General features: G+C 35.7%; 1 protein-coding gene across 18 annotated transcripts in view; it reads left to right on the forward strand.

The window, feature by feature from the left end:
- Positions 1–15,412, forward strand: part of LDB3 (LIM domain binding 3) — a 122,039-nt gene that overhangs the window by 83,197 nt on the left and 23,430 nt on the right. For 6 of the 18 annotated variants that reach the window (XM_084525279.1, XM_084525282.1, XM_084525268.1 and 3 more), the window contains 4 exons: positions 5,407–5,442; positions 7,131–7,337; positions 10,943–11,113; positions 12,698–12,805. In XM_084525279.1, the coding sequence (XP_084381405.1) occupies positions 5,407–5,442; positions 7,131–7,337; positions 10,943–11,113; positions 12,698–12,805 (522 nt within the window). Of the gene's footprint in view, positions 1–5,406; positions 5,443–7,130; positions 7,338–10,942; positions 11,114–11,143; positions 12,420–12,512; positions 12,622–12,697; positions 12,806–15,412 lie in introns of those variants that run through there. The other 12 variants (XM_084525284.1, XM_084525285.1, XM_084525269.1 and 9 more) reach the window with 8 other exon arrangements.

Here is a 15,412-nt window from a genome sequence, read left to right on the forward strand (position 1 = left end):
TAGCAACTTTCCAATAGGCATGGGTAAGCCCAAGGTCCCGAGCTGCGGTCTGTGGATTCTGACTAGTCCACAGAGCATTGTTTAGGACAAGCTGGAGAACTGGCTGATGGCACAGCACTGGCACTGCTTCCTCTTATTCCGCTTTTCTAAATTGCATTCATGTCAGCAGAATTATGCTAAATACTAACTGTTTCCTAATAGTTCATTACCATGTAAACAATTGTTGTTGTTGACCAAAATGTTATGTGATTACAAATAAGAGAGAGGGAAGGTAAGAAAACCCTCAAGGGAATCTGTGAAATAAAATGTACTCCACATTCTAGAGAGGAGAGAGAAAAGAAAAAAAAAAAAAAAGACAACTGCTGTAACTCACACCACTTAGTTACTTGGTTCAGGAACCAAGCAGATAAGATGCACTAATGCACCTTCAAATGGATGAAAATGCTGTGTAGAGAAAGTATGAAGTTTCTCACCATCAATGTGCACAAATTAAAAATTGGCTCTAAAAACTGCCAGCGGACAGTGAGATCAATGAGTTCTTGTTTTGCTCTCAGCTGCCCTGGAGCAATATGAAGTTGTGATGAGAGAGAATGCTTCAGTGATTGGGGAATCGCTTCCAGTGTACAATAGGTGAACCTGTGAGCACTCTAGACAAAGAAGTGCACAAACACAAACTGAAAGTTCTGATCCTGTGTTCAGATGCCTGCTGGCAGATGTTTGTGCTTTACCAGCGGGGTTCTAAAAAGTTAGAGGGAACTGTTCAGATAGATCTGATTACAGAATTAAGGCCGAGATATGGGAAAACGATCTGCCATAGCTTTTGAGCTCAAAAATACACAAGCTTAAATTGTTCCATAGATTCAGGATTTTACAGTCTTTGTTCTTATTTAAGTGCTGAGTTTTCCAATAAGATACATTGGAGTACATACTTGCATGCCAAATGTCCATACATAAATCTTGGACAAGTTATCTTCCCTTTCACAAACGCAGATGCTGCCGTATTTCTAGATGTATTTATTATTTGAATGCTTGATGTAACAGCATACATAGATGCCACTAAAATGCATCCATAGGAGGTACTTACTGTGATGTAGTGAGCTGCTTTGACTGAGTTTCATACTACCTGTTGAGAATGAGTTGGCTGTTTTTTTTCACTGAATATATGGCAATGCTTTTCCTATTCTGTGGCACTGTCTGCACAAACCAGGATACCTTCTGGGAGAAATGTATTTCCCTGTTTTGAAAAGCAGACGTACTAGCAGGATATATTGTGATTGTTTTGGCGTGGGCTGCTCACATTCTTAACTACAGTGGCTGAAAAAGAGAGACTAGCTCTTCTTCTATTCCTTTTTTTCTGATCCCAAGCTAAAGTTTCAACTAAACCAGCATGATAGTCATCTTCTGTCCTCTCCAGTTAACTGCTTATGTTTTTGTGTGTGTGTGTCTTGTGGTGTCTTCGTTAAAATAATAGTTTGTTACAGTTACAAAGATATAGCTTGGGGGGAAGCCATCTCAATGATTTTGTATTCATGTGTCTATAGAAAAATTCCTAGCTGCAAACACAGAAAGCTAGAAAATGCCTTCTGGATCAGAACAGCAGTTAATGTAGCTCAGTGTACAGATGCCAAGAGTATCAGTATCTCATGCCTTCAAGGCAAAAAATGTTTGGAAGACAATTAGGAAATAACTTTCATACAAGTTTCTCCCTAGATAACCTATAAGATTTTTTTTTTTAATTATTTTGTGACTTTATTTTCTTAAAAGGAAATTTTATCCATAGGTAAATATGCTTATGTAAATATAAGCATCTGTTAGGATGAAAGCTATTATTAGTCTAATAAGGAAAAGTCCTGTGAATTCACAACATGCTGGTAGAAAAACAGAATTTTTAATTTCAGGAGACCCTATAGACCCATCTGTAAGTCTTAGTAACTATTTACTCTTTGACAGCAGATCTGTCAGGCATCTTCTTTGTTAGAAGACTGTTGGATGATCAATACAGGAAAATACTAATAAAGTGAATTTATAAATTTGTAAATTGATATTTATAATTCAATTAGTATTTATAAAAATAGTTCCTTTATTTCTTACTAAAGACAGTGAGAGTTGGTATTTTAAATACTTAGTTGAGTTTGGGGGATTGACTAATTTCAATTCTCCGTCCTGCCACAGACCTTCTATCTGGCCATGGGCAATTCTATTTAGTTCATCATCTGTAAAATGAGAACAATTTGCTGCATGGCAATGCTGAGAATAAATAATTATGGTGTTCATTTATTACTTCAGTACTGAAAGAAAAGTTGAAAGACCATGTGGTCTCTCAGGACGCCAATCTTTCCCAATGCCTTCGGATCTTCATTACAGATTAAATGATTCTGTCTCTACATTTTAGTGGAACAACAAGCAGCTGTTCAAGAGTGTCTAGATCCTCTAAGGGGAAAGTAGATGGAACATAGATGCACATTCTCAAAATCTCGATTAGCTTGTTACATGTATGTGACTGTTTGGAAATCTTTTTCCATTTGGTTTCCAAATATAAAATGGTAAAGTGTTCTGCTGTTCAGCACATACATTTCAGATTCATCAGAATCAGTTATTAGAAGCTCTCTGAAGTTTCTCCCTATCTTAGTGTCCACTAGAACGCACAAGCTGAATGAACACAATGCAAATGAACTTTGCATTTTGTTACCCCAACTGATACAGCTCTTGCTATTGTGGGGGAGGGAAGGATGCTATCCAAGTCGTTCCATTCACTCTGTCTTTATGACCGTATCACGTAGCATAGCTTTGTGAGAAAGAAACATTTCATAGCTTCCGTTGTATAACATACCGAGTTATTGGGATAGACAGTCTGCTGCGTACAGAAGTCTTGTTTGAGACATGTCCAATATTTAATGAAAGCTGTGGGAGTTCGAGTGTTCTCTCAAATAATCATTGACTAAGGCCTTTCTATCAAAAGATATTTCAGCTAGGGACCTAAAGGGACTGTAGAAGCAACAAAACAAAACCATTAATATTAAATCTTGCCCAGGTAGTTCAACACTAGTGTCATTTATTTGAGCAGCATGTGTAACCACAAAGATACAAAGTGCTCCTAATATTCTGAGCCAAATTCTTTCATGTAAAGGTATCGAGTTTACCAAACCTGTCCCGGTGATGTGTTTGACTCAAAAGTAAAATGAATTCTGCATTTAGATTGCAAAAACAGTTTGAATGTAAAGGCTGGAAATTCAATAGCCTGTTCCTCAAAATACGAGTATCACCAATAAAAGTCAGATCTAATTTTGACCTTTCTCACCATTAGCGGAACAGGAATTATGCCTATTGACTGGGAAGAGAAATAGTTCCTAAAAGTAAACCGTCAAGGAACTATTGTGTGACTTTGAACTTGTCTTTCCTTTACTCTCTGCCGTTTCCTTTGCTTTATTCTGTGGAAGTATGTTTACTATACATCTCTCTCTATCTGTAACCTTCAAAACTCCCCCTGCCATTGTCATTTAACATTATCCTATACTGATACGCTCAGGAAAAAAGCTTTTGTAAAATCCCAACCAGTCAAGTGATTCTGCAATTCAAGTGATTCTGGGATTCTGTGTTTTTCAGTATAGCCACAGTGAGGAGAGTGGAAGAGTTTTGATCAAATTAATAGTAACACCAGAGGCTTAATGCTGCTTCTGCCCTACCCCTAACTGCCTGCCTTTTCCTCTTGCCTATATTTTTTTCATGAATATTTGGTAACACTGGAAATAAACAATGCCTTATTCTCTTTTGGCTGCAACTGTGTTTTTTAAGTCTGGTGCATGATTATGGCTCTGTGTATGCTAACACTCTCCTGTCCTACCTGTACCCCCACCAGTTTCTAATGCATCCTCCCCCACTTTGTTTCAGCCTGGCTTTCCAACACAGGACATTCCAGTGAACTTGCGGCTTGGTTACCATACAGATAGCGTTTGGTTTCTCATTGCTTTAGAGTGGTGAACAATTCATCTTATTAGGTGGTATTTATGTTCTAGTCAGATTCTTCCATTCTGATGAGAGTAATATTCTTAGACACATCTGAGGCTCATTTCAGATCTACTTCTGTGTTTGAAAGTCTGGCTTCAATTCATTTATTTTGGGGTTACGTTTTAGTCAAGAACTTTTAAAAATTGGAAGGGTATCTATTGGAAGAGTATCTATGCCCAAATCTTTGCTGATGGACTGGTGTTTATAACTTTACTGCTGCTAAACTAAGGGAAATGTGTGTATGTATGCATGTGTACATAAATAAACACAGACCAATATATAAACTACTAATAATAATGCAGAAAATACTAAGAACAGTCTTTGAAACGTAATTTAAGGCAATGGTTGGCACTCAACAAAACAAGTTAAATAAATTATTGTATTTCTTCTACTGAAGAACTTTTCAGAAAGGAGGTTCAGTTGGTTAAATGAGGTTAAATTCACTTTGTGTCTTGTAATTTTAGATCCCAGTTATGGATCTAATTTGGCATATTTTAACTTTAAGCATGCTGAAATTTCAGCACAACGTATTGACTAAGAAAAGATGTAACCCACCGTATTGCTAAATATTGAGACTTATCTCAGTTATTTAACTCAATTGGATTTCAAACAGGAGTCTAGAGTTTAAGGATTATAGTGTTCACAAAAATACCCATTTGTTGTCTTCTTCCATAACTATGCAGTTGCTTGCACTTAAACTGATCATTTATTTCTGTAGGCGTGTGTGAGTGTTTACAGGATAACAGCTCAATGTTCTATCGCTGAAATTGAGGTGGACTTACTTCTCACTTCTGAAGGGATGACTTTTCTTGTTTCTAATCAAACTTAGAACTGAGAAAACTAGTACTTATTTGGGCAGGACAGAGAACTTTTAAGTGAGGCCAGACATATACAGTCCATCAGATGTGAGTCTTTGTTAACTATTTAATTCCTTATCACTTCATAGTATTGGATCTTTGAGAACTGCCCAAGTCAGATTTTTACCACTTGGAGTTAGCATCAGATTATGTTTTGCTGGAATACAATTGTATTTTTCTTTTAAAAGAGAACTTTAAACAAAAGTCAAAATTACGCCTAAAATTATATATGTAGATAATGCCAGATTTGTAACTGTTAATTTCTCTTCATTTTTCTTTAATATTGAACAAGAGAAAAAGTTCACAGGAAGCTTGCAAATTCAGTGGGTTTTGCTTGGAGAGCTGAAAGTGTTTCTCTCAGCTTTATTTACAAGCAACCACTCTAGGATGCTTTTGGCAACCAAACATTTCTCCTCAATTCATCTTCCTTTGTCCTGTGTGGTTGGTTTTCTTTGTTGTTGTTTTTGTGTTTTGTTTTTGTTTTCCCCCCGCACCACTTAGAGTTGCATTTGTTTTATTCATATGGTATCCCCTCCTTTCACAGAGACAAGGAAAATGTTGCAGCAGCATCAGAAAACAGGTAATGTCTGCTCTGCGTGTTCTGTTTATTCCTATTCAATTTGTCTCAATTTTACTCATTGTTCTTACCTCAAAGCCATATGAAATTTGTACAATTTGAGTGGGCAATTATGGATAGAGGTTGCAACTAAACAGGTTTTTGGGCATTTCTTTTTAATGTAGAGTTCAAATTTCTGTGAGATGGTAGCAAACTATGAAACAGGGGAGGGTGGATCGAGTAGCTCAACTTATAAGCCTGAAAAATTAGAAGCTTTTATCAGGTCTTGTTGAAATGGAATGTTGCATGTTTGATAGGGTTTTAAGAACAATTTCCATTTTAAACTTTGTCTAGGTTGTTCAAGATGCTTTTAAGATCTAAGAAAGAGTCTTTTGGGTATTATGAGAACATTTTTATATCTGATTCTTGCATATGTTGTTTTATCCTTGGTAGACTTTGAGGTTCAAAACACACCACTGTAAGTAACTTCCCTCAATTCAAAAGTGGTTTTCTACCAAAGAATCCCAGCACACTTTGCAGTTACATATAGAAACATATCTATAAAGGTACACACAAGTACTGGAACAAAGTAAATTAGTCTGATCGGTTATTTAATGGAGCAAAGAAATGCCTCTTATTAGTTCATGCCATGAAACAAATTTTACCTCACTGCTTTTCTGTCTTGTTCATCCCTCCATAAATAGTGCACAACTACTTTGTTTTTAAGACTTCTCGCATTTGAACAAAGGTCACCCAGAACTAAAATCCAAGTGTAAGCATTATCCTCACTAATGACACGAGCAATGGTAACTGGTACTTGGAACGCTAGGTAAAATAAGAATTCTGTCAGAAGAATTAAATAAACCCCTTGATTACTGCATAACAAGTGTATATAAATTAAATTGAAAACTGAAGTAACACGTTAGCATTTCAGTAGCTGTTTGACTTTTGCAAAACCATCTACAGGACTGTGCAGCTGCTCCACTGAAATCTCTTCTTTTGGATTTTACCAGGAACAGTTTCTGATGTATGACTGGTGTTAGTGTCACACTACATTGCCTTAATCTTGCATGGTTTGTCACACCATAGCTTTTCTCTACATCCATTATCATCACAGCTTTGCTATGTGTCTTATTTTGGTATGCCTAGCAATATGGTTTCCAGATTTAACGCAAGGTACTTTTTTGGGTTCTTAAATCCTTTCCTGGTCTTAAGCTGTAATGAACTATCAAGCTTTGTCACAATTTCAAATGCAGTACCATGATGATCTCCTATGGTGTAAGGAATTTAGGGATACAAAAAGAGGACACTGCTGGGTACTTACAGATTTAAATCTTCCAGGAAAAAGAGAAGACAGAAAAATTAAGCCTTCATTATTAGACCCAGACTTGACTTTTCAGTTAAGAGGTTCAGCACCTTTGTTCGTCTTCTTGTGTGGCCCTCCTGCCCCAGCTTTGCCTGCTGCATACAAATAATAACTGCTGTCTTAAAGGGGCAGGTATTAGTGTTCTAAGGTGCTACTTTATTTGGCATGGGTAGAGAACACCAAGTATCTCTGAAAACAACAAAAACCAAACAACCCTTTTTCTGTTAAAGCAACCAGCTTCTTCTATGGCTGGAATTCTCCCTCTCCCTCAAAAACTTGCTGTTATCTAGGTGACATGATAACAAATATCTCATTTACAAATTCCCTTGTAATTTTTGTTACCCAGGCCTTCAGCTACTACACATGCGCCACAGTATGTGACCTCAAGTATTTGGCATCCTCCTCAGTCATGCACCAAGGATGCCAGCACTGACAATGCTAAGCCAGTGGCCTCCAAGGGGTCTGTGAGGCTTGGAGCGGGTACAAGTCAGAGGGAAGCCAGTTTCATCACTACTGGCCAGAAAATCCCTCTAACTTCATCCAGTAATCGAAGGTACACTGTGACGTGTAACTGCGTAACTGACCTGGTTTGGAGCTTTGGAATGGTTTGGTAATAACAATCTCTAACTCCTCCAGACAGAAATGCCCATGGCCTAAAAGGCAGATGCGTAAGTTCCATAAATTCCAGCAACCTCAAGTTCCCATGGATTTTACATGTTAAAGTGACACTTTTAAGGATTTCATCTAGAATATACAGGCTAGAGCCATTAAGCACCTTCTGCAGAAAAGCAGCAGTTGATACTATTCACTGTATTTCTACAAGCATTCACATATTCAAATGCAAAATTCTTCCACAGTCTTTCTCTAAATATCTTCTCCAGCACTTTTTTCTAAAAATGCTAATGTAAAACAGATAAGTTTTGCCTATTCATTTTGATTTTGACCCTTATATTTTCAATTTTATACAAGACATCTGTTGGATGACTTGAAACAAAAAGGACTTCATGCATTATATAAAGGAGACTAAGTGCAGCTGTAATAATCTATTCAATTGTTATTTGGACAGAAAGTCACATAATTTAGGACTCTACTGAGATCACCAAGAGTCATCTGCAATTTATTTTTAATGTTTGAGTGCATTTGTTCCTCTGTTTCCTCATTATGGTTGTTAACCATTATTATCCTCTTAACCTCTACTGATCTGTGTTACTTTTCATGAGTGAAAATCGGTCAAGTAGAGTATGTGTTTGTGTTCATCCACTTAACTTACTCACATCATGCATTTTATGTTTGTTAGAAATACAGAGATGTTTCAGAAAATACATTTCCTTTGATTTTCCCTAAAATGCAAAATACTGTAAAGATTAAAAGCATACAGAATACCTGTTTAAAATAGAAAACAAACTTAATAATGAAGCTGTTAAAATAGGTGACTTTTTTATAAAATGGCATTCACGTTTACAAACTACCAAAATTCTTCCATGCCTGAATAACTTAAAAAAATAATAATAATAAATTGAAATTCTAGAAAGGTGATTTGGGGAAAAAATATTTAATATCTACATAAAATATCTAATTAGCATTCATGGTTGGTCAATTAAAAACAGTCAAGTTAGTCTGAATTCTTTCTATAAAAGAGAATTAGTTACCAAATGTACACATTACATGTAATAAGATCACCCTGAGTTTTAAGGTTTTTATATATTTCATTTATATCTATTCTACTTCCTTTTTCTGTTAAACAGTTAATGTGTTCTGCCCTGCAGGAATGTGATCAAGCCTCTAACATTTTACTCACATTAAAAATCTATTACAGCATGTAAGATAAAATTTCTTTCTATTTCCCTTCTTTTTTTAAGGTATTTCAGTATATTTGCATTTAGTTCATATGTGTTTGTCCAGTTGACATCTGTCTCCACACAGGTCCATATCTACATACATTCTCCTCTTTCCCTCTTTCCTCTTTTTTTTTTTTTTTTTCTTTCTTTCTTCTTTAATGTGTATCAATGAGTATGTGTTTTGGTTAACATTTTGGAGATTCTTACGACATATAAGTACCCTCACTATTTTCTTCTATTTAAGGTATGAAGTTTTGATTCTTTTGATATCTGTAACAATTTTCATTTCAGTGAAAATAGACAAAATAGGTGAAATCACTGGTTTTTTTTAGGACATGCATGAAATTCCATTATAAAATGGAATATAATATTGTACAGTTTGTCCTTTCATGTTTGCTCAATCAAAGATGTGTAAGTACAAAATTTAGAGTCAACATCATGTAATGTGAAAATTCCAGTGCCTGTTGTTGCTGGTGGGGGGAATTGTGAGAGTATTCCTTTACCTTAAAACTCAGGAATAGACTAGCCCATGATCCATAGCTGTGATGTGTACGATACAGTTACTTTGCTACATAGCTATCTAAGTGATGCAGTATTAATGACGTGGAAAAATTTACAACATAATGCAAATGCATCAAGAGGGAGAGTTAATCTCTAATTTAAATGCAGATTATGATGAACAAACTTTTGCAAAAGTGAGGCAAAAGTTTTTCACATAATGACTTGAAATCCAGAATTGCAAACAAGGTTAGTATTTTCAAAAGTTCACTTGCTATGTTTAATTGATAGATGTAGCAAAAATGCTTCCTTTTCAGCTAATCAAACAGTAAAATACTTAGCTGAAATAAGAGACACCATCACTTAGACTACCAAACCCACAGAACAAGGTGTCATATGAGAGGAGGACAGGGGAAATGGGACAGTCCCTTGAAGAGCAAGAGGTGTCCTGAATTCTGAAGTACTAAACGCTCATTCTAGCTCCTGAGGAGTGCAACTTGTAAGATCAGTGTTTCTGAGAGAAGCAAAAGAAAATATTAGACAGAATGGCTGAAAGACAGAACTCCCCACTCCCCCACCAAGAACTTTTAAATGACATAGTAATTTTTATTTGTTTTATTGACAACTAAATAATGAATATACATATTACTCTCCTTTTGTTAATATCCAATTCATTGACACAATCAGCAAAGACCTAGAATCTTGTAAATCTGTCAAAATATATATATTTTTTTCATTGGATGTTAAGAAGAGCTAGTGGGAGACGAACTGAACCTCACAAAAGATTGTTTCAATTTTTAACTCTGTTATCTTTCAAGGTTGTTTAATGGATCAACTTTACCCAATTTGTCTGTCTGTAACAGATGAATAATACTTTCCAATCTGAGTGACAGTGTAAGGCTAAAATACGTTAACGAGCACTGCACGCTCACATAGCAAGCAGTGCAAGACCTTAGCAAAATGGCCACAGGATACAAGACTAGACTTTGTTTATTTAAATCTATTTTGCAATCAAAGATAACATGATAACAGAGAAGTATAAATGTTTATTTTATCTGTGCCACAAGAGGACCCCAAGGATAACTCATGCTCATCACCCAAGTGGTTTTAAACCTAAGATAGTAAAATGTTATGCTACTTTTTTTTTTTTCTTACATACTCTTCTTATGTGTAAAAAGGTGAGGTGTCTCATCATTTGATAGGTTGGCCAGCATAACATGGGGTGAATTTAGGGCAGAGATGAGCTAACAAACAGTGGACTCTTAAACACATCTTTCCAGTACCTATAGGGCAGAAAACTGACTGAAGTCAGCACAGAAGCGTGCTGACTGTATCTCTAGACTTTCAGAACCTGCAGGAAACCTGCTGCTACAAAACTGTAATAATATTCCTTAAACTGCTTTTCTTCATCTAATTAGGAGGTTTACTCTTTAATGTAAACTTCAGCTCCTGGAGTAAATATCGCATGAAATTTATCCTAACTCAAAGAGTTTGTGACAGGGTCTATACAACTATCAAAGTACTGCACGCCACGCTCCCTGTCTCTGGCTTCAGTAGGAAGAGGACTTCAGTGTTGTATAAGATCTGGGATAAATTTCAGTCAGGACCAAAAACTGCATTACAGTCTTAACTGCTCATATGAAAAGGCCTAACAAATGTCTTTTTTATTCCCCCCCCCCCCCCAATAATTGTGCTTTTCTCTCAGTAACACAGCCTGCTACTATGTTTGCAGATTCAGCTGCAAACATAGGTTTCATGCTCTACATTTAAATATGCACCTTTTTAAGATGCTTCTTGTTTTATTTAATTTAACTCTAATTAGTATCCCTGTTGAGCATGCTCCGGTGTCTACCAGCTCTGCCTCTGCGCCTGCACCACATGCTTCAGCACATCAGCCTGCTACTGCTGCTCAAAATACAGCCAGTCTGATGACACCGCCAGCAACCACTCCCACCTCAGTAGTGCAAGAGTCTTTCTCATCCTCCTTCCAAAGGTAACGCTTTGTTGCTTTTTCCTTTTGCAGATGTACTCCTGTATGGCTCTGGAAATGCTGCATACACATTCTAAACTTACGAATGTTGTATGTACATGCTGTAGCCTTTTTATATGCTTTTAGTTTTTTGTTTTGTTTTGCTTTCTTATTTTAAAGTACATTCATGTTTGCAAAGAACTTGCAAAATAAAACTGGCCTAATTTTTTTTTAAAATAGCATTGTCTGGTATATACCTTACATTTTCAAAAAAAAAACAAGTTTGGGGTTAAAACCAAGTGTTTTTTTTCACTGCTTGTAATGAAACCAAAACAACATCTCACAGCTTCTTTTAATAGTGTTTCTAAAGTACGACATGAAATGGAAAATTCAAAAAAACTAAGTAATTTACTCATGTGATGGAGCTTATCATATTGTAGCAGATGTCAGTAGAACAGGGTGCACAGTGACCAGTAAAACCACACATCTTATGATTGAGTGCAATTCATCTCTAATAGTTTGATCTACTTTCTTTTTTTTTTTTTCTAATGCAATTCAGTTATAGAGCTAATGTGAGTTTCTAGGAGTTATAGTGGTATATCAGAAGCAATAAGTCTCAGTCTGTGAAGAAATAGATGGGAATTATGCTGCCGTCACATTACAGCAGTTTTGGGGATAGTACGAGTGAATTTTTGCTGTATATTATTTGTTCTTCTTTGGGTTTTGCTACATTAATATTCCTAAAATGTTTATATTTTATCCTGCTTTAAAAAATCCTAGGAAAAACACACAATCAGTAATACAAACTACTTTAAATAAGTGAGATCTAAGATGTAGTCTGCCATATCTTAGAATTCTGTTAATAGATTTGGAAGTGTTCTTAGCTCTATTTCTTGTTTAATTTTGTCTATTTCACTTAAATTATATACGAATACCAACTACTTAGTTTTTCACTTCAGTCATTTTTTTCCAAATCATCACCTACTGGATTCCAGAGTTTTTATTTCAGTGCAAGAAAACCAGTCGTCCAGCCAGCAAAGGAGGTTTGAATAACGTATTATACTGTAATTCAGAACTGTGCTGAAAGGCGTGTCACCTGAAATAATGATATGGCTAAAGCAATTTTATCCTGTTGTTGAAACTGTAACATGAAATAAAAAGAATTATCTAATACATGCCTCAAAAACAAATGCCTCTATTCAACTAATCATGCCATAAGTTTTAAGGAGAATCTTTTATCTGGTATTGCTTTCATATTAAAATGTTTAGCTTGAATTCAGACTCAAACATCCTCAGGTCTTGCAGGTAAAAATACGTATTGTTGGCAAAAGTCCTGTCCTGAAATATTGTCTGTCTTAGTTTTCAATACATTCTGTTTTTAAGATCTTTTACATTATGTGTGCATTTTGTCTTGTGTTTGTAGGGTTGTTGCTTGGTTGTGCTATTCTGTAAGTCTGCAGATGTACACTACAGAAAACCGGTTCCTGGTAACTATGCAGCAGTCCTCTTATACCTGAACTCCGACAAAGCTTGGTTCTGATATCATGATTTTTGTCCCTGTGAAATTATTTTGTACATACTTTCATGCTTTTACTGTGTCTTCTGCAGAGTGCTTGCAGCCCCCAGCTCTCTTTCACAACCTAAGCCTTTCCTTGGGTCCAAGAATATGTCATTAGCAGCTTCCACTATTTCATCTGCTATCTCATCTCAGTCTAGGTATATCTACAAAGCTCTTTTCTGTTTCTTTTTAATAAATTTGTTTTGATTCTGTATTACTCTCTCAATTTTAAGGTTTTTTGCTTCTTAAGAGATTGGTTTTGTGAAGAACATTGAAAAGCTTGATGTGTTTAATGGAATAGTCTTCTTGCTTGATCATTCACATTAAACCCCAGCCAGTAAACACCTAAGGTTTAGTCTTAGGATATGTAACCACAACATCTTTTTAGATCAAAGGTATTTCAGTTGATTAATTTGTCCTGTTTTTGCCATCTTAAAATGAAAAGATGTGTCAGGCCTCAGTAAGGCCAGGCAGGAATGACAAACTTTTTTTTTTTTTTTTCTCCTCATGGTCAAGACACAGGATCATAGTTTAAGCATCTGATGCACTCTCAAAGGACCACAGATCTCCTTTTATTACAGTCTTAGTTGTGGCTAATGAAAGACTACTGATAGGCAAAGATAGGATCTATCACAAGAAAGAATGCTGCTGTACTGTCCCACTGCTAAACTTTTTCTTAGCTTTCATTAACACTTTGTCAAGACTAACAGAGGAAAAATCAGTAGATTTTAAGGTTCATTATTTGAACAGTCTTCACAAATAATGAAAAAGTGAGTCAGCGATACATTTGAAGTGGTCATTATCCCAAGTCTTTTTTACCTTAAAACAAAATGTAGTTAGGAATCACCCAAAAGTGTTGCTTGAAATGAACAAAGCATATAAGTTTGAAGGCTACACATTAGAGGTAAGATAATCTTATTCAAGAGTATCATAAAAACAGCAGTTAAGCACTATGCACTGTTACATCCTTGAAAGCATTTTGGTTGGCTTCACATCACTGAAACCAATGCAAAAATGAAATGCTACAGAACAGAAGATCAGGAGAATTGTGAGTTTTAGGATGTAAGCATGGCTTTTTGTTTCTATAATTCCCTGTATGAAGCTGCTAAAAGGTAAGAAGTAAAACTAACTGTTGATGCAATTCCATATATTCGGGTGGAAGTACAATACTCATATCTTCAGTTCCAATTACATCATGAATTTGGTGAATGTCACAAAGAGTGTTACCCAGAATGGAAGGACAGAATGGAACAGAAGATTTTGCAAGGGTTTTTACTGCCAGTGACATCTAGTTTAATGTATGAGCTTGCAAAATTCCCAAGAGATTAGTTATGTAGGTAATTCATTATTTGTGGGTATCCATCTTAAAATACTGTAAGAGGACCTAATTTTCAAATTATGAGTGCTCAGTGCATTTCAGAAGTAATTCTTACACTGTCTTTGTGCTCAGTTTTGTGCTCAGATTAGGCTCTTATATGTCATTAGGTATTATTTTATCTGATGTTTGTTTAACTACCAAATCTCTTCCAGTCAGTTGGAATTATCACATAGCTTTATGATAATAGGGTCCTACATACTACATAGCTCTTCTAGGAGTCTGTTAAAAGCCTTTAATAAGAAAAAAAAAAAAAGACCCATGCTTATTGATCAACAATAATAACTGTGTGTATTTGAGCTTGTTTATAACACTGGTGTGCAAAATCCATTTATTTTTTTCTGAGCTCCAGAAGAGACTCAGTTTTAGTATTTCTCCAAGCTAAGGACTGAAATGTCCATCAGTGAGAACATGAAATGAAATTCAAGTTGACTATTTTGGCTAGTCAGTGGATATCTATTTACTTCATCACTCTATATCATAGGACCCATATAAATCTTGATATTATAGGTGTATTTTTACATATCTGCATAAGAGATTTCCTTTGTGTTTTACTACCTTAAGTGAGAATTACACAAAAGAGCTAGTAATAGGTCTTACATAGTAGCCTGCATGTAGTAATACAGCATGTAGCACTTCTTATTTCTGCAGTAATTTCATTGAGATAACTTCATAACAGGCTCTAGCTCTTTTAAGAATAATTATTAGATAATGAAAAACTTTTACTTAGTCAACAACTTTGTAGCAATCCAGAAAGATAAAATCACAGATGCGTTCATTGCATATATCACTTTCAGGGATCCATCAGTAAACTGCAATAAAGTTTATTTTATTGCATACCCTAGATTAGAAAGGTTTTTTTTTACGCTTCAGTGGAAAAAAAAAAAGTATTATTCATAATTTGTGTGTCTAAGTATCTTGTACGTATCTAAGTATCTTGAATGAGAGAACATATTTCTAACTATAACAACTAATAAATTAGAGCAAGTATAACACTATTTCTTCATTCAGAATTATCCATTCCACTTTAATTACACATGCCTTTCATTCAGCAAAGGGAAGCAATATGAGGCCTTGAAGCTATAAAATCATTTGTAATTATTAATTCATTTCTAGTTACGTATCAGTATTAAGAGGACAGAGCCAGGCATTGCAAACTGAAAAGAGAGATTCTGACTAGCTAAGGAAAACACCTTAAGCCACCCTTCAAGTCGAGCAGGGCAACAGGTTGTATAGAGAGGCAGAGCGGTCTCCATTTTTGAAAGTTTTTGATACTACACTGGATAAAACCTTGAGCAGCCTTGTCTGACCTCAGAGCTGGCATTGCTTTGAGCAAGAGCTTGGATGAGAAACCTCCTGAGGTCCTTCCCAACCTGAAAGCCCCTGAGAA

Source organism: Aythya ferina, assembly GCF_964211825.1.
Source record: "Aythya ferina genome assembly, chromosome: 7".
NCBI classification, from domain to species: domain Eukaryota; kingdom Metazoa; phylum Chordata; class Aves; order Anseriformes; family Anatidae; genus Aythya; species Aythya ferina.